General features: G+C 39.4%; 1 protein-coding gene across 3 annotated transcripts in view; it reads right to left on the bottom strand.

The window, feature by feature from the left end:
- The window catches only part of AGO3 (Argonaute 3), a 466,191-nt gene that overhangs the window by 324,993 nt on the left and 120,881 nt on the right, over window positions 1-20,317 (bottom strand). For all 3 annotated transcript variants that reach the window (XM_067138589.2, XM_067138590.2, XM_067138588.2), the window contains exon 3: window positions 12,139-12,312. In XM_067138589.2, coding sequence (XP_066994690.2) covers window positions 12,139-12,312 — 174 coding nt within the window. The remainder of the gene's footprint in view (window positions 1-12,138; window positions 12,313-20,317) is intronic.

The raw sequence follows: 20,317 nt of genomic DNA, 5'->3' as shown, positions 1-20,317 counted from the left end.
TTATGAAGACACGCTATGGAAAAACAGAACAGGCAACAACGGCATCTGGAAATCCGTTGATGGGACTACTATGGATGTTTGTAGGAGATATGTTGTGGATCGTCCGGGCAATGTATATTAACTTCATTCAGAGGTTTTAGATGCCGCGAACAACTGCAGTACATTTCGGCAATACCATGAAGCTTTTTTGGAATGATGAAATTGGGCAATAACGAATCTTCTTGATAGTAAACAATGCTGCACCACACATGGGACTAAGGTACTCTATTCAAAAATTGTCCATCTGATGTGTCTTGTTCAGAGGTTGCAGAGGGTTGCTGAGGAAATACGGCAGAATTTTCCTGATGCCGACCGGTTAATATATCGTATTAAATCTATATTAAAATACCACACTTATTGAGTCACGAATTTTTGCTATTGCTGCTTAGCACAATCACATTTTACCTAGCCCTGAAAATGTTATTTGCATGTCTTGTGAAAGAATCGCGATTTCCAACTTGGTTAAAAGCCGTCGCCAAAGTTGCATGATTACAGGAGAAGTCCTTGAAATACTAAACTTCACAAGATAAGTTGCACCTTCGGGGAGCAAGCCGTTAGCCTCAGGAATGTACAATTTTGCTTGCCAATTAGTAGCAAGATCGCTAAATAACACATTAAACCTATTGGTGCTTGTATTTTGCATCCATTCAGAAGTTAGAAATGTATTTTTTATTGAGAGTTACAGTGAAGTGTAGGGGATATTTGTCGCGTGATAGCTGGATTAGCAACATAATTGTGTGAAGTTGACAAACACAGTGCATATTTGTCTTGTGACTGTCTAGTTATGGATACGGAAAAACTCATGAAATTCCTTACTAATGGTGACAATTAAAAATCTGTCAAAGAGTGGACTGACATTCACATCATTAACTGTGAAGAGGTCGCGAATGTTGAAACTCACACCTCGATCAGTTGGTTGGATTCAAAATCCAAAGGCTTCTACTAACGTCTGGTTTAGAAAGTGTGTGATCTGCAATAATACTTTGATATTTTTATTGGCCCCAGCGCACGTTTTCATATTTGTTGTCTGATGTTTTTCACACCTTTCAATACACTGTTATTTTATAAATCCCAGGAAAAGGTTTTCAGATTTATACTAGTGTTTTTTACACCTATATAGTTGGTCCATTATTGGACATTATAAATTCACTCATTCGGGACAAATATTTCAGGTTCCTTATGGGAATCAAATCTATATCATATTTTACACCTTTTAATACTTTCCTCTCATCTTTAGAGAGGGTTGGTATAGTTTACACTATACCCGTGGATACACGACATAAAATGAGCTCATGTTGGAAAATATTGTATCTATTGTTTGTATCCTTGTCGAATAGTTTTTATTCGTATATTCAGAAGTATGTTTTCTCGCTTAACACTTTCTTTCTCCTTGCCGCCTACAGAAACGCCTTAACGAGGTTTTACTGTAGTCCTAGCCATCTGAGCACAAGGAGAGCCACGAACTCCGAGTATGACCGAGATAACCACTCCTATTCCATAGCAACTGGTATACCAACTCTCAGGGCAGAATTCATAGACAGCACTTATACATAAGTGCCCCTTATAGGCCACGTTTCGTTCGTCACTTATGTTGCATTTCATTCACAGAATGCTTTCCGTGCACACAGTCATCATCATCATCATTTCCCGTAATCCAGCCGTAGCCGGGTAGGGGCAAATATGGTTCCTCTCCACTTTCTTCAGACTTTCCACCACTCCTCCTCGAACACTGTGTCCCAGTCCAGGTTTCTTTCTATAATACTGCATTGGATTGTATCCTTCCATCTCAATCGTGGTCGTCCATGGCCTCTCCTTCCTTGGATTTGTATTTCCATCACTTTTTTTGGCATTCTTTCGTCACTCATTCGCTTTATGTGCCCAAACCATCTTAGTCGGCTCTTCTCTATTCTATCGTTCATTTTTTCCACTCCAATTTCTTCCCGGATTTTCTCATTCCTTAGTTTGTCTCTTCTACTGTTTTGTATCATACTCCTCAAGAACTTCATTTCGGCAGCCTGTATCCTCATGCTTCTTTGTCATTGTCCAAGTTTTTGCTCCGTAAGTTGTTATGGGTACGTAATACATCTTGTACATAGTTTCCTTTGCTTCCATTGGCACATCTTTGTCCCATAACATGTTTCTTACACTATGATAGAAACAACTTCCAGCCTGAGTCCTCTTATTAATCTCAGCATCCAGTCAAGCATTCTCCATTAATTCACTCCCCGTATTTGAACGTTTCCACTACTTCGAGGGGCTTGTCTGCAAGTCTCATCTGACCTTTCCCTTCCTTCTCCCCTCTAGTCATAACACGAGTTTTACTCTTTTCTACACTTATTTTAAATCCACAGTCTTCGATCTTCCCATTCACCACATTCAACTGTTCTTGAACCTTCCTGTCGTCTTCTCCCCAAATCACAATATCATCTGCAAATAACATCATGTTCATTTCTCTTCCTCCATATGCTGCTTTTGCTGTTCTCATGATGTCATCCACTACTATTGTAACCCTCTTGTGTGCACAAGCCTCATATGAGGTCCCAAAATGATGTTTCGTTTAGTGCGCCGTTCATTTAATATTGTTATGAATTTGTGAAAAATTATGACTCTGTTCTTCACTTTAGACCTTAAGTGAGGTGTGATATTAGTTACAACTATATCTATGAGATGAGACCACTTCCTTGCAGCTGCAAAGTTGTAGGCTGTTGTGGCACTCTTGTTATTTGTGTGTTTCATATAGAGACTAAATTATTGAAATTGATATGTCCTTTACAAATATATGCAACTGATAAGTAAAAATGTTTTATATAGCAGAAAAGCATGCTCTTTCCAATGGTATTAGTATTTTTATTGTACATCCAATTTATTACCATTATTTTATGTAATAATATAGGGGCCTCATATGAGGTCTAAATGTACGAGAGGTTATGGTTCACAGTCATAACCTCAATTAGAACTACACCATATTGTAGTGTTTTGGTGGAATTTTTTATGCAAACCAAGACAGACTACTGAGGTTTCATGGCATATTTGTCATATATTCTCATTTCTATGCATTTAGAACAAAATGGATGAAGAACAATGGCCGTCTGTAGAAAATGTAGTCTTCACAACAAATGTCACAATATACTCTGCGTCCTGTCAGTAATACCTGACAATCGCTTTTGCGAGATACGGAAGTATTTGCATTTCATTTACAATCAGAACATTCCAGCAGACATTATTGATCGGCTTATACATTTAAGTCCTACGATTGACCATTTCAAGCACATCTTTAGATGTTCTTCCCAGCCAGAAGAATTTTCATCAGGTAATGAGATAGTCCCTTTCAAAGGCCGATCAAAGCTGAAACAATGGATGAAGAGTAAACCCTAAAAATGAGGCTTCAAAATTTTGGTCTCAACCAGTTCCTCAGGATACGTCCATAGCTTTGAGATCTATCAAGGAAAAGTGCAAAATGGTGAAGGTCATTCTGAATTTGGAGCAGTTGGTGATGATGTTCTTGGGCTGCGTGAAGACGTGAAGTTCAAAAGCCGTAAGCTTTTGATAATCTGTTTACGTCGATTAATCTTCTCTAGAAACTTCTTGGAGATGGCATTTATGCTTCCAGGACTATCAGAACTAAAAGGCCTTGTGGTGGTGATCTCAAGCTGCGGTCTGTGAAAAGCTTGAAGAAGGAACCGAGAGGGTTGTACTGTGTTACGTCGCAGTCCAAAATCACAGTAACCTGCTGGCATGATAATTCATTTTTACACGTAGCATCTACATTTGCTGGAGCAGAACCTGTAGGTATTGCTAAGAGATGGTGTTGAAAACTGCGCACAATCATTGAAATTCCACAACCATATTCCATCAGCATTTACAATTCCCACATGGGTGGCGTACATCTAATGGACTCGCTCGTAGGTCTTTATCGGCACACCATAAGGTACAAAAGGGAATACTTCAGAGTATTCCATTATCTACAGAATGTGACCATTGTAAACTGTTGGATCCTCTGGAGAATGAACCCAGATTGTGAGAAGCTGGATCTGTTAGAATTCCAAGTCCTCAGCAACTACTTCTCTCATTTACATGGGAAGCAATCATGAACCCAAGAAAGGAAGACCCACTTCACAGATGCCACCAACAACCAAAAAATGGTTGAAAGTGAAGGCTACCTATAAGCTGGGAAAGGATAAAAGTGCCACCCTCACGGCTGTTCAAGGAAAACCAGGTATGTCTGCCTTTGCTGCCAATATGCCCTTTGTCCACAGTGTTTTGAGGAATTCCATAGCAGGAAATAACAACAACAGCCGCTCCTTAATGCAAAATTTACTTTGGTAAAACGTGCACGTAAAACTGACATCCAGCCCACAGTATCTCCCAAGAAAATTATTCCTCGGTTCAGTTGGGTTGTGGTGTGTGTGGATTCCCTTCATGCACATAGGCCTCATTTTGAAAGAAAATGAACTATAATTTCTTTTTCTTTAACATGACTGTATTTTGTAACCTTCTAATGAATAAAAAATCAAGACAATATTTTTTTTTCACTTCAAACTGAAAATGCATGCACGATAGGGGTAAACCGGATTGGTGATAGAACACTTCCCTGTCTCAGCCCACTAGTTATTTTGAACCAACTTGTCCTGCCAACTTGTGTTTGCACGCAACTAAAACATTACTTATACAATGCCATGATAATTTTTATTAATCCCTGTCCAATTCCTTTATGCACCAAAATTTAGTCCTGGGGACACTGTCATATGCCTTTTCAATATCTATGAATGTCATCACCATATCATTCAAGTACTTCCATTGCTTTTCCATTAGTTGTCTACTAATGAAAAAGGGCTCCATTGCTGACCTTCCACTTCCGAGACCAAACTTATTTTCCTGTATCTGATTCTCAACCCTCAACCTTATTCTACTTTCCAGTATCCTTTCCATTATCTTAGCAATATGGGATATTAGAGTAATTCCCCTGTAGTTCTTCAAAACTTTCTTATCACCTTTCTTGAAAATTGGGATGATTATTCCTTTTTGCCAATCCTCAGGGACCTCCTTATTCTCCCAGACATTCCCGAGAATCTGATATGTCCACTGCAGGCCTACACCTCCAGCTGCCTTTATCATCTCCACTGAAATTTCATCTATTTCAGCAGTTTTTCCATTCTTCATCTTTCATACTGCCATTTCAATTTCATCCATTGTAATTTCTTTATCCATTTCTTCATCAACTAATTGCCTTTGCTGGTCGTCCACTGAATGACTGTCATCCGTTCTTATGTTCAGCAGCTTCTGAAAATACTCTCTCCATCTATTTCTTATTTCTTCAGGCTTTGTTAACACATGGGTGACAGGCCCCGAGAAATCTCGTAGTACGCTCGCCAGCAGTAGGCGATGGGCCCCGAGAAATTTCCGTTTTATTCACGAAGTTGTTTTTGGTCTTCCTGTGACATCTTTTGACCATATATTGAACTACCGTATTTCACAGCATAATCGTCGCACTTTTTATACCAAAATTTTCAAAAAAAATCGTAGGGTGCGACCATTATACGATGAATATTTAACACCAGTATTTGTATTACTCAAAAAATGTATTTATAACTAAATTGTATTTGATACAAATTTAAGATGCACGTAATACTCGCGTTTATACATCAAAATAATTAAAATAGTCTAAAACAAAATTCATAATTTTTCGCAACAATTCGGCGAACGTTTTTCCAACCTGAAAATAAAAATGAACGTATTAAGTTAATTTGTCATTAATTTGAGTATTAAAGTTAAAATATTACACTTGCAAAAAATTATCGCTTTGTTGTGAAATGCGGACTTACCGGTACGCAATTTATTCCAAATCTTCGGTGTCGCTATCTGATGCGCCGTCCTCGCCTCTGTTAATACCAGTATCATATTCTTCGTCTCCCTGCCACACTGCGTCATCTTCGGAACCGTCTAGTGCATTCGAAATCCCAGTCCTTTTGAAGCTCTTGGAGACTAGTTCAGGTGGTATAAGATCCCAACTCTTCTTCACCCACGAGCATAACAAGTCCAAGGGTGGACGCCTGATATTTCCGGCGGGCGTCAATTGCTGATCGCCGCTCATCATCCACTCGTTGTAAAATCGACGTAAGTGGTCTTTAAAGGGTTTATTAACACATACGTCTAGTGGCTGCAAAGCAGATGTTAGGCCACCAGGAATGACTATCTGTCGTGTCTTATTTGTAGTGAGAATTTGCTTCACTTCGTTCACGAGGTGACCTCGGAAACTATCTAAAACAAGCAGAGCTGGTTGTTTTAGTAGTGCACCAGGTCTTCTATTCCACACAGTTTTAACCCAGTCCAGCACGAGTTCTACGTCCATCCAACCGGAAATATCGTACATGAATTCCACGGGGAAACTGTATATTCTTAGGCATCGTTTTCCTCTTGAAAATCGTGTAAGGCGGCAACTTTCTCCCGTCAGCTGTAATGGCTAGCATTGCCGTGCATCGCAACTTCTCACTACCGCTGGTTTTCATTAATACACTCCGTGATCCTTTTAGCGCAATAGTGCTGTTGCGAGGCATATCAAAAAAGATTGGAGTCTGATCGGCATTAACGAATTGAGAAAGCAAGTACGAAGTTTCCTTGCGCAAACGTATGACAAATCGGTGAAAATTTACAATCTTGTCCGTGTAATCAGCAGGCAACTTTTGGCTTAGTGTTGTTCTCCTTAGCACTGACAGATTGTGTCGTCGCATGAACCCCTTAATCCACCCACGAGTCGCCTTAAACTGAGTTACCGGTATGTTGTGTTTGCGCGCTACCTCCTGTCCCTTAATTTGTAACATTTCATATGATACACTGCAGCCGTTGTTACGTATTTCACTGACGTACCGAAACACTTCTTCGTCAATTATAGGAAACTTCCCTGTTTTAGGAACTCGAAACGCGCGTCTAGAAGGGTTTGTGCTTTTTAGCTTGTTTTTTACTTTCCGCCAGTCACGCACCAACTTTTCACTCACAGAAAATTTTCTTTCTGCAGCTCTGTTCCCGTGCTGTTCAGCGAAGGCAATTACGCTTAGCTTGAAGCCCGCAGAATAGTTTCTATATTTACCCATAATCGCTTATAAATGCTTCACACGTTAATGTTTTGTGATATAAATGACTTTCCGTAATTGTTCACTATTAAAACAAATTATTTCTGCAAACACCCAAAACACAAATTAAAAACTTAAATTCTCACGCACACATGTCTACAGTAATCACGTAAATCTGAAACAAATAAATGCATCTGTGATCTGTCCATTCCAGAGCAGCCAATACTGTTAGGCAGCAAGGAAGCATGCAACAATTTATCAGTTTAGCTCGTTGGTTGCGACACACTACTGCGCTTGCGCAAAGCTCGCAAACCGGAGCTCTAGCTAGCGCGGTGTAGATCTACTGTATAGTTGACTGTATTCCGAGACGTCAGTAACAAACATTCATTTTTTTCAATTTCTTTTAAACATACGGTAATTAGGTTAATATTTCTTTCCAGTTATTGATGATTTTACATTACACTACTGACGAGTTTATAAAATAAAACTTTGATAGCATTGGATAATAATTATCTTGACTGCTTGGATAAAAGTTTTCATCCCATCCCCGGACACTTATGACGTAGTAGTAAGATAAGAGTCTAGCGATGACAACTGAGACATCGTAAATAATTCGGCTGAATAATTCCGTGGAAATCTGCGTTATCGTCTTGGATTTCACTTCGTGCGCAATAACACAGGAGCCGGCCCCATGGTGTAGGGGTAGCGTGCTTGCCTCTTACACGGAGGCCTCGGGTTCAATTCACGGCCGGGTCAGGGAATTTTACCTGTATCTGAGGGCTGGTTCGAGGTCCATTCAACCTACCTAGCCGGTATTTTCTGGCGACGTTGCCGATAAGCGATAACTTACAGCCTTACATATTTCAAATGGGAACTCATAATATGTAGGTGGTGAATAAATAGTACACTGTCTCGCGACCACGTTGTCAAACTGCCGATAGCCTACCGGTAAGCATAATATGTGGGTGGTGAATAAATAGTACACTGTCTCGCGACCACGTTGTCAAACTGCCGATAGTCTACCGGTAAGCCATGCGTCGTACTTATACCGGTATCATTTATTTATACGTTGTGCAACATGTCGCAAACGTGACTGTGTTGCCAAATTGCCCATAAACCATACACGTATTTAAATTGCGCATTCATGTGCAACTTACGTTGCAGTTCCATTTACCTTTTAACCAGATTAGTGAACAAAATTTGGACGTGGGACGATTATGTAACTAAAGGTTTAAAGTCCGATTTTTGTATTGAAAATAAACGACGCGACGATTACGCGGTGGCAACGATTATGCCGTGAAATACGGTATTTCAGACTTGCACATTGAGTAGAATAAATCGTAGATGTATATCTGCCACTTTTCTTTTATTCATGGCCTCTTTTATACTTTGATTTAGTTTCGAAACATCGACTTTCTTTCTGCCGGTTCAGTCAATGACAAGATGGAGCGCCCGTGGAATACGGTGTTAGCTGACGACGATATTTTAGAAGAATTATATGCCGATGATCATTCAAATGGATATAGTGATAATGAATTAGTGGAAACTGAATGTGAGAGTGATAGTGGAAGTGATATTCAAGCCTCTACACGCCATTATTTACCTAGTGTGCTTATTTATTCAAGTGACTCCGATGACGACAACGATGTAAACATTAATGACAGGTTAGTAATTGACGCGGGAGATGGTTTTGTAAAGGCAGATCCACCAACTTTAAAGATAAAATCTTTACTGGTCTAATATTTATGTACATTTTTATAATCCAGTGCACCCTAGTATGCTTAGTAGAAAAATGTCCGGTCCACAGGGTATGTGACAAGCTCAAGCATCCAGCCAGCAATGTGTTAATATTACGCCACCTTCATCCTTCACAAATCTGGTGTTTACTTGATCTCTCTTTTTGTTTCTTAAGATACCATACAGTAATTTCTTGCTGCCCTGCGTATAATCTCTCAATTTCTACATGAATAAGGCCCAGCTTTTCCTCTTTTCTTCCTCCACTACTTTCTTGGCCAAATTCTTTGCCTCCACATATTTTCTTCTACTTTCCAGTCTTAGATGTTTTCCATGCCATTTTCTTTTCCTTCCCTTTAGTCTTTACCCTATCATTCCACCAGTGTGTCTCTTTGTCTTTCACATTTCCTGATGTTCGACCACATACCTTTTCTGCACATCCAACCAGTGCTTCCTTAAATATTTTCCATTCATCTTCAACATCCCCCACCTCTGTCCTGGGTACCAAGGGTATTATTTCCCTTTGAAATTCCTCTTGTATGCTTTTGTCCTTCAACTTCCATACTTTAATTCTTTTCTCTCTTCTTAATGGGAGTTTTTGAATCTTTCCAACTTTCAATTTTCCTATCACAACTCTATGATCACCAGCAAAGGCTTCTTCAGGCATGGCTGTTACATCTAAAAGGTTCTTCCGGCATTCTTTCTCTATGATTATATAATCAATCATGGTCTTTGTTCGTCTGTCTCCCGAACCATACCTTGTAATCTTCTGACTCTTCTTCTTCCTAAATCAGGTGTTTCCAACAATCATTTGATTCCTCATGCAAAAAGCCAACAACTCACCTTCTAGATTTACATTTCCATATCCAAAGGGGCCTACAACATGTTCCTTTCCTTGCCTTTCCATTCCAACTTGTGCATTTAGAACTCCCATCAATAGCACTTCTGTCTCTCCACTTCCTCTAAGAAGTCCTCTAGATGTTCATCTATGCAACCAGTTTGTGGGGCATACAACTGAAATAGATCTTTCACTCCATTTTCAAACTGGAGTCTCATCATCATCATCGTCATCATCATCATCATCTTCCTCCTCCTATCGCTGCCGTATTTTGTGTATTCCACATATTCTTGGATTTCTTTTCTAAGTATGATGGCCACTCCATTTTTTGCTTCAGGTCCTCCACTGTAATACAGCCTGTATCCTTCTCTCAGAGGAATCTCCCCTGTACCCCTCTTCTTGGTCTCACACAGTCCAAGTATGGTTATATCTTTTTCTATCATGAAGTCAACCAGTTCTTCTGTCTTTTCCGTCAGAGTCAGTACATTTACTGTTGCAATCTTGATGTAGTTTGGTGCTGGTTGCTCCTTTTATCACAGTTCCCCCAGCACCTGAAGAGCTGCGTGTCAATTTTAGCAGGGGACGCCCTAACCTTTCACGAGTCACCATATCTGCTTTATCCATATAGGCTATTGTTATGACGGGCTCGCCACACCCAAAGGCATTTTATACCTTCTGCCAGATTCAAAATTAGGCCGCACCTAACATGGAGACAGGTGCCTTTCGTGGCCGCTCCTCTGGAGTAGACGCTACGGATTTGCCCCTTCGGCCATCTCCACCGTACCGAAGTCCACCTTCTCCGCCGTAGATGCCGTTGAGGTCTTCACTCGTAACCCTGAGCAGGGACCCATACAGGTTTTACACACCGGGTCAGTGTGCTCTGGGACTCACATAGGCAGGGGCGCCACTCCCTGGGTAGAGCTGCCTCTGAAGAGGGTCCCTACCTGTTACCTGCTACCCGTGCACACAGTAGAGATGGAAAATCCTGTCGAAATGTAATGTGACCAACTATTTAAAGAAGGTTTTGTTTTAGTAAAGTGAGAATTATGAATATTCTTGTTCCTTTGATTGAGAGAGTGAACATAACCCCTGGAGGACTCGCTACCTCACCATTAATGAAGATATTGTTTTTATATTTTATGCCAGCTCTTAATTTCAGGTTATTATTATTTTCACGATAATCATTACCGGTATTTCGCTTAATTAATTGGAAACGCGTTACAGTTGGTAAGTTATCAAGACTGTAGGCCTATGGAATAGTAAAGAATTATAAGAAAAATGAACGTGTTGCACTACCACCATTTATTTTAAGGTTGATTTGTGCTAATTATATAAGGTATCAGGTTATCAACCAATCATTTGCCAGGTTATCTCGGAAGTTTCTGAAATTATGGCATCGCACATCAAAACATACTATTTACGTTTTATTGGAGAAATAATTCGGCCTATTACAACATAACAGTTACCTACGGATATATTTGTCAAATCATTAAAAGCGTTGTAAGGCTAGATATTCAACATTTGGATGAATATTTGTATAGGTTCGAGTACCTGTATAACTATAAACATTATATTAAGAAAATTAGACTGGGCATTTTCATAGTTTGCATTGTCCACAACAAGTTTTTCCCACATCATTCATATTCTGATGGGAAAATGCGTCTGTCTGCTTGTTCTATATTATGTGCAAGTTCTTGCAGGTGTCGTCTCAGCTCGCTGTTTTGTTATCCATTTTGATAACCAAATAAAATATAGACGATCTTTTAACCTCAAAAATTTTGCGTGAGCGTGGTCGTGCAATGTCCTTCGATAAGCAAAACGCAATAGATCATCCCGCTATTTGGTAGCCGGAACTGCACGATCCAGGAAGCATGGGCATAATATACAGCATTGCCACATCTCCAGTGATACTTACTGTATCAATGAGTGTGTTCTTTAAGTGCTGTCTATGAAATGTAAACTCATATAAGTGAATACTTATTATAAGTGATCCCTTATTACTTAAGGGTTCCACTTATATATAAGTGATGACTATGAATTTGACCCGTGGCTAGGAACTAGGAAGTGACTACAGTAACCCACACCATGAACCTCCACTGAAAATATAATTAAAAGTAAAAGAGACACGAACCACTTCATCTTTATATTCTCCAAATAATTAACTCTTTGAGGAGGAGTAACAGCCAGAAATCGCCTAACTGTAAGCTTAACAAATGTTTTTCTTCTATTTTAGTGGGTTAACTTTGCAGTAACACATGGGAGATTCTCGGCGACGCGGGAATGGGAAAGTGCGAGGATTGGGAAGGAAGCAGCTGCAACCTCACAGTGCAGTCCCAGCATTTTCATGTTGTAAAAATGGGAAACTATAGAAAACCACGATCTCCTGAATGCAAGCTCGCAGCAACGTGACATGAACAATTCACTCTGACATTAAAAAAAAAAATTGTGACCAATACTTACTGTTTGCCATCAGAACCATGCATTTTGATGGGAGGCCTTTCCTCCAACGATGCTTGCGAGAAAGATCGTGTAACACTTGTGACGGAAGTCCTTGAGGACCATGATTCCGATGTTCTTGATGTACCAGCCTCGGGAGTTTCAGCTCTAGCATCTTTCTTAAATAGTTCAGGTTCCCTGGAACAAGCCAAAATGTACAAGAAGTTACATTATATCAGGTACAATGGAGGTAGAACTGTCCAAGAGGATTATTCCACATTAAAATAACAAACTAACTGTTTACAATTTTCTCCCCTCTCATTAGTTTATAAATTAGTACAGCAGATGTAATGGAGACAACATTTTAAATAAGAGTTAAGAAATGCAAAAGACACTAATTTCCCTGCATACCATGGCCCATCCGGACTGTGGCACTGTGGGGTTTGGCTCACTAAGCAAGTTACAATTAATCATGATTACGGTTATATTGAAGTTAGGAACATTACTCCACATGCTCACTAACAGTTATGAGGAACTGAACATGTTAAGTGCTAAGCCGATTAACGCACAATGTTCCAGTGGTGCCGAAGCAATTATATATCATTCTCCCTAGGACCTGCCCTGCCACTTTTACAGAACTCCCGGCTAACATGTGCTAGTTACATAATATCAATACATATTTGACTTGCTGGGTGTTCCAAATTAAAATGTAAATACTTAAAAGGTTTTGTTAGACTACCACGTAGTGTCATGCGCAAGCAGTGTTTCAATTAGCGTGGAATCCCGACCAAGAACTCAATTCCGCGTGAATTCACAAACCCATGTGGCACTCACAGCAACCAAGTGGTTAGGCCCCGTCTTACATGATTAATAGAGTTCGTGGTTTATAGCATTTAAAAATCAGACATTCAGCATTTTGATTTTCAAATTTAGTATTTTGTAGCATATATACTTCTCAAATTCAGTGTTTTGTAGCAAATTAGTTAAAAATAGGCATAATTTGCAAAATTGCACACAACAGTTGGGAGTATACTATTTAATCACAAATTGCTTGTCATGCAGTTTTGAATACACTATGGAAAATAAGACAAACACCAGCATAAGATTGCAAGAAGTATTAACACACATACATGAATAAACATTTACAAACACAATTTCAAAGTGAAAAATACTACTCTGATCGTATTCATTTATCCCAGTACAGCAGACCTACAAGGAAGAGGAATTTCAATGATGACTGAAGTACACCATGCCAATTGTTTGAATTGTGTCCTCCTTCATTCGAGACTGCCTATCAGTTAAAATCATGTTGTACTTGCTAGAAAACCTCTCTACATCGACACTGTTCGTAGGGGCCCAAAATGCACTGCAGTGCTGCCGAGGCATAGGAAGGAAACTTTAACCTAAGTGCCATCAACATTTGAAGAGTGTCAGTGTTTTGTTTTTTTCCATTCTAATGTTCTGCAGCATCTGTTGGTGACATGCTTCGCAGCCCTTGACAAACTGATCAACAGTGACACTGCTAAAAAACGGCAACTTATACTTCAAAGGCACAAGTGATTTGGGTTCCAGAGCACAGTTTTTCCCTGCTATTGCAGGATTAAATAAAATGCACACTTCTTTGAAAAACACGTTAGTAACACTGACCCTCATGTGCTTCGAGAGCTTAGTTATGAATGTAAGCATACGCTGCTTAAATTGCAACTTAATCTCCTCCTTCTTCACATTGTTTCTGCAACTCTCCAGCAGTTCACTTGCTTCCAACGGGAACCATCCGTCAGCACACCTCTTCTCTCCACAAATAGTGGAAAGATCATCCCACAGCTTGCGAGCATACGGGTACAATGATCCCTCCAGTACTATGAGTGCTGCATTCATTTTTGCAGCTATCTGTGAAACAAACTTTATCTAAACTTTCATCAACAGAAGTTGATTTCTGAACATATCCAACAATGAATGGCCACTGCTATTTAGGGAATTCTCATCAAGAGAACTTAAGAATTCTACCAGAGGTGTGAAGTACTTATCAAATACTGGAATGAGCGAAACCAAGATTTCCATTGGGAACAACACTGCATTCAAATCAGGGACATTATCTTGGAAACATTTTGATACGACTTCCTTAACTTCCTGCAGTGGAGAAAAGAAAGCTTAAGTTCTGAAACCAAATTGTTCAACTGTGACAGTTCCTATAACATCCCCCACAAGATGCAACTTATGTGAAGAAGATGGTCTCCAATTATCATCTGTAATGCCTGGAAACATGTACCCATGTATCTGGCAGAGTCTGACACTAAACAGCACATTTTCATAATCAATATGATAATCTTTGAGAGCATCAAGGATGGCTCCGCTGCATGATGTCCCGTTGGCAGCATCCAAAAATGAACAGCTTGCCACATAAACTTGTTCTGCAGTTGGTGTGATCGTCCTGAATAGAACAGCAAAGATACATCTGCCTCCATTGTCCGACATCTCATCTGCGATTACTACAATGGGCTTCCGGTCCAATGCAGCATTCATTTCTGCCCTTGCTGAATCTCCACAACGTGGACCAAAATCTCTGCTAAGGGTACTGACTTGAGGCAATCTCCTGATCCTGGGACATACCTACGGGACCAATAACATTTCGTTAAACATGCTAATAATAATAATAATAATAATAATAATAATAATAATAATAATAATAATAATAATAATAATCCTCTGCGAACCATGTGACCTTGCCGCGGTGGGGAGGCTTGCGTGTCACAATGATGCAGATAGCCGAGCAGCAGGTGCAACCATATCGGATGGGTATCTGTTGAGAGACCAGACTAACTTTCGGTAGCTGCAAGAGCAGCAGTCTAGGTGATTGACTGATACGGCCTTGTAATAATACTCAACGTGGCTTAGGTGTGTTGATACTACTACACGGCTGAAAGCAACGGGAAACTACAGCCGTAACTACCTCCCTAGGACATGCAGCTCTCTCTGTATGAATGATGTACTGACGATGGCTTCCTCCCGGGTAAAATATTCCGAAGGTAAACTAGTCCCCCATTTGGATCTCCAGGTGGGGACTACACGAGAGCGGGCGATCATCAGGTAGATGGATACAGTCATTCTGCGAGTCGGAGCGTGGAATGTTAGAAGTTTGAATCGTTGTGGTAGGTTAAAGAATCTGAAAAGGGAGATGGATAGGCTAAAGTTAGATGTAGTTGGTATAAGTGAAGTACGTTGGCAGGAAGAACAAGATTTTTGGTCAGGCGACTACCGAATTATCAACACAAAATCAAACAGGGGAAATGCAGGAGTTGGTTTAATAATGAATAAGAAAATAGGGCAGCGGGTAAGCTACTACGACCAGCATAGTGAAAGAATTATTGTCATCAAGATAGACGCCAAACCAATGCCCACCACAATAGTGCAGGTCTATATGCCTACTAGTTCAGCGGATGATGAAGAAATCGAAAGAATACATGAGGAGATAGAAGATTTAATACAATATGTAAAAGGTGACGAGAATCTAATTGTGATGGGAGACTGGAATGCAGCGGTAGGCCAAGGAAGAGAAAGTAGTACAGTAGCAGAATTTGGATTGGGACAAAGGAACGAAAGAGGAAGTTGGCTGGTTGAATTCTGCACTGATCATAATTTAGTCCTTGCCAATACTTGGTTCAAACACCACAAACGACGGCTGTATACGTGGACGAGACCTGGAGACACTGGAAGGTATCAAATAGACTTCATTATGATTAGGCAGAGATTCAGAAACCAGGTGTTGGATTGCAAAATTTTCCCAGGAGCAGACGTGGACCCCGACCACAATTTGTTGGTCATGAAATGCCATATGAAGTTGAACAAATTGAAGAAAGGAAAGAATGCAAAAAGATGGGATCTAGACAAGTTGAAAGAAAAGAGTGTGAGGGATTGTTTCAAGGAACATGTTGCACAAGGACTAAATGAAAAGGCTGAAGGAAACACTATAGAAGAAGAGTGGAGAGTCATGAAAAATGAAGTCAGTAGGGCTGCTGAAGAAATGTTAGGAAGGAAGAAAAGATCAACTAAGAATCAGTGGATAACTCAGGAAATACTAGACCTGATTGATGAACGACGAAAATACAAGAATACTAGAAATGAAGAGGGCAGAAAAGAATACAGGCGATTAAAGAATCAAGTGGATAGAAAGTGCAAGACAGCTAAGGAAGAAAAGCTGAAGGAGAAGTGCAAGCATGTCGAAGGCTGTATGGTCCTGGGAAAGGTAGATGCTGCATACCTGAAAATCAAGGAAACCTTTGGAAAAAAGAAATCTAGGTGTATGAATATTAAGAGCTCAGATGGAAAGCCACTTCTAGGGAAAGAAGACAAAGCAGAAAGATGGCAGGAACATATCCAACAGTTGTATCAAGGTAAAGATGTAGATAATTTGGTTCTGGAACATGAAGAGGCTGTTGATGCTGATGAAATGGGAGACCCTATTTTGAGGTCAGAGTTTGAAAGAGCTCTGAGTGACCTAAATAGGAACAAAGCTCCTGGAATTGATGATATTCCCTCTGAATTACTGACTGTCTTAGGAGAAACCAGCAAGGCAAGGTAATTTCATTTAGTGTGCAAGATGTATGAGACAGGAGAAATCCCATCCGATTTTCGGAAGAATGTTGTTATACCTATTCCCAAGAAAGCCGGTGCTGACAGGTGTGAAAACTACCACACCATTAGTTTAGTATCTCATGCCTGCAAAATTTTAACACGTATTTTTTACAGAAGAATGGAAAAACAAGTTGAAGCTGAGTTGGGAGAAGATCAATTTGGCTTCAGAAGAAATGTAGGAACACGTGAAGCAATCCTGACTTTACGTCTGACCTTAGAGGATCGAATCAAGAAGGACAAGCCCACGTACATAGCATTCGTAGATCTAGAAAAGGCATTCGATAATGTTGATTGGACCAAGCTATTTATGATTCTGAAGATGATAGGGATCAGATACCGAGAACGAAGAATTATCTACAATCTGTATAAAAATCAGTCTGCAATGATAAGAACCGAGGGCTTTGAAAACGAAGCAGCAATCCAGAAAGGAGTGAGGCAAGGCTGCAGTTTGTCCCCTCTCCTTTTCAATGTTTACACAGAACAGGCAGTAAAGGAAATCAAAGAGAAATTTGGAAAGGGAATCACAGTCCAAGGAGAGGAAATCAAAACCTTGAGATTTGCCGATGATATTGTTATTTTATCTGAGACTGCAGAAGATCTTGAGAAGTTGCTGAATGGTATGAAGTCTTGGGTAAGGAGTACAAGATGAAAATAAATAAGTCCAAAACAAAAGTAATGGAGTGTAGTCGAACGAAGGCAGGTGATGTAGGAAATATTAGATTAGGAAATGAAGTCTTAAAGGAAGTAGATGAATATTGTTACTTGGGTAGTAAAATAACTAACGATGGCAGAAGTAAGGACATAAAATACAGACTAGCACAAGCAAGGAAGAGCTTTCTTAAGAAAAGAAATTTGCTCACTTCAAACATTGATATTGGAATTAGAAAGATGTTTCTGAAGACTTTCGTGTGGAGCGTGGCATTGTATGGAAGTGAAACATGGACGATAACTAGCTCAAAAAGAAAGAGAATAGAAGCTTTTGAAATGTGGTGTTTCAGAATAATGCTGAAGGTGAGATGGATAGATCGAATCACGAAAAATTTGACGAGAAGAAGAGATAGAATGACAGGACACATCTTCAGACACCCAGGACTTGTTCAATCGGTTTCTGAAGGACGTGTAGGTGGTAAGAACGGTAGGGGTAGACCAAGGTATGAATATAACGAGCAGATTAGAGCAGATGTAGGATGCAATAGTTATGTAGAAATGAAAAGGTTAGCACATGATAGGGTGGCATGGAGAGCTGCATTAAACCAGTCTATGGACTGATGACTCAAACACACAACAACAACAACACAATAATAACAACAATAATAATAATAATAATAATAATAATAATAATAATAATAATAATAATAATAATAAAGTTCAGAGGTAAGGACAAATCCTTAAAGATTTGAATCGCTGAATGAATTTTAAAGCTTTTCCCAATAAACTTCCATTTATGTACATGAAAACAAGCAATTATTTTATATCCTAGAGGGTCTATTAAATTATAACATTTTAAAATAACGTCCATCCATGGCCTATTTGGTTTTTTTGGTTGAAAATTTGAATAACCTATAATTCCACATGAAATAGTCATATTAGGAAACATGCATCTATCTAGTTTTTTATCGAAAGTTTACCTAACCTAAAATTCAACAAGGCCGTATAACAATCAAAATCGTAATACTTCAAAACAACCATCCACATGGTTCGCTTTTGGGAGGCGGTGGGGGAATATAGGCTAGTTTATGAATATTTTGCAGTAAAGTAGGCAATTTGACTCAGAGGGACCAGATTTTTGGTTGGGTCGGAGTGGTTAATTCCTCTGACTGGGGGACTGGGTGTTCGCAACACATTTCACAACGAATACGCGCGAGACCACCACGACACCAGAATTTCTGATCTACGTTCCATCCCTTTACCACTGCAACAAAAACATCTGTGACACTGCATGGCATCATGCTATATTTTGTCTCTCTAAAAGTTAGAAGCGGCCATAGGCCTCTAGTATCCCGCGTGACACCTCCAATGGTCTGGGCTGTTGTGTATTTCTTGTGCGCGGGTTGTAACGGAATTCATTTACTTCATTGCTATGAGTGACGTCACATCCCATTGTGTCTCACCCAATCAAAATGCTGGAACGTAGTTAGGCGATGGACTATGGCGCGTGATAAGTTGAATTAGGTTATAAAAGCAAAATTACTTCTGGGGGACGGTGGGTGGGATCTTAACTGTCGCAGTGAACACATCTCTCCTCTACAAGGTATTCCACTTAAAATTTCCAACATATTGGGTGATATCTTGTCTCTTGTCTCATAAATATTAAGACATGTCTCAAATGTATATGAATAAAAAAGCGATGTCTCAGCAGTAACCTTTGCTCCTTGAGACACAGCTCGTTAGCGGATTCTCTCGGTGACACATCTCCAAATGTATATGAATAAACTGGAGTTTAGTCTCTCTGAATGGAGACTGGTCTCAGAATTTCTTGAGACTGCCCAGAAGGTGAAAACCTATTGAAATAGCTTAATTTTGTGTATATCTGATTCATTTAGTGCTGTTTATATAGTGGTGTTTAGTGCTTGTTGGTAGAAATTGGGAGTAGTAATAATTATTTAAATTTTGTAACAAGTAATTCAGTTGGTCTTCAGTAAGTTACGTTTTCTAGGTTAAGTAGGCTACCTAGGTGCACCTTGTTTCGAATTTAGGTTTAGGTAATACTTTAGGTAACAATATTAACTTTAAAAATATTTGTAAATACCGTTATCTGTAGGTTCGTTGGTTGTACTTACAAAGGCAGATTATCATAAGGAATAGTACCGTAACTTCTGCAGCAACTTCTCCGGTATTTCGTATAGATATACGTTCAAACTATCGCGAAGGTAATAATTTACTACATTAAAAAACATGATACGCCTGTAAACTTCCATTTAAAAAGAAGTTAAAGAGATTACACGGTAATAGTTAACAGTCGTATTATTATTGATTATTGTCGCTCCTCATATTCAAATATTGCATTGTTGGCTACAGTCGTGAACAAAGGGTGTAGTGTAGTCAAGTAAATATAAATAAAAATCAGCTGACCTTGTATTCCATTCATTTGTACTTCTGAGTAGGTAGTTAGTATCCGTAATTTATATTTCGCTCCCTCGATCTTTCAGTATTTATGAGCGGTTAGCTAATAATAATAAAGTTCATATATCCCAGTAATTGCAGTTCAAGTCCCTGGAGTAATAGTAGTAGTAGTTTTGACAGAATATTTGAGAAATTATTGTAGACAACCTCGTATTTTTCAGTAGGCCTAATTAAGGACACTTTTTTTTTCTCCGTCCCGTGGAGTAGGGAAAATAATAGTAATCCACCAGCTGTAATAATCACATAACCACATTTCAGTAGAATTGTAGTGAAGATAAGTTATAATATATTAGATAGTATCTTGCCAGTTATATTCGTGTTTTTCTTCGTGTACGGCAATCCTTTTCATACTTAAGCATTTAACCAAACGCAGTATAGTGTAGTGTAGATACATTGTAGTGTAGATACAGTACGGTACATTTAGATAGTGCCGTATCTTGCCTGCTAT

This window comes from Anabrus simplex, chromosome 1 (assembly GCF_040414725.1).
Source record: "Anabrus simplex isolate iqAnaSimp1 chromosome 1, ASM4041472v1, whole genome shotgun sequence".
Lineage (NCBI taxonomy): Eukaryota > Metazoa > Arthropoda > Insecta > Orthoptera > Tettigoniidae > Anabrus > Anabrus simplex.
This window is presented reverse-complemented; position numbering and strand designations above follow the sequence as displayed.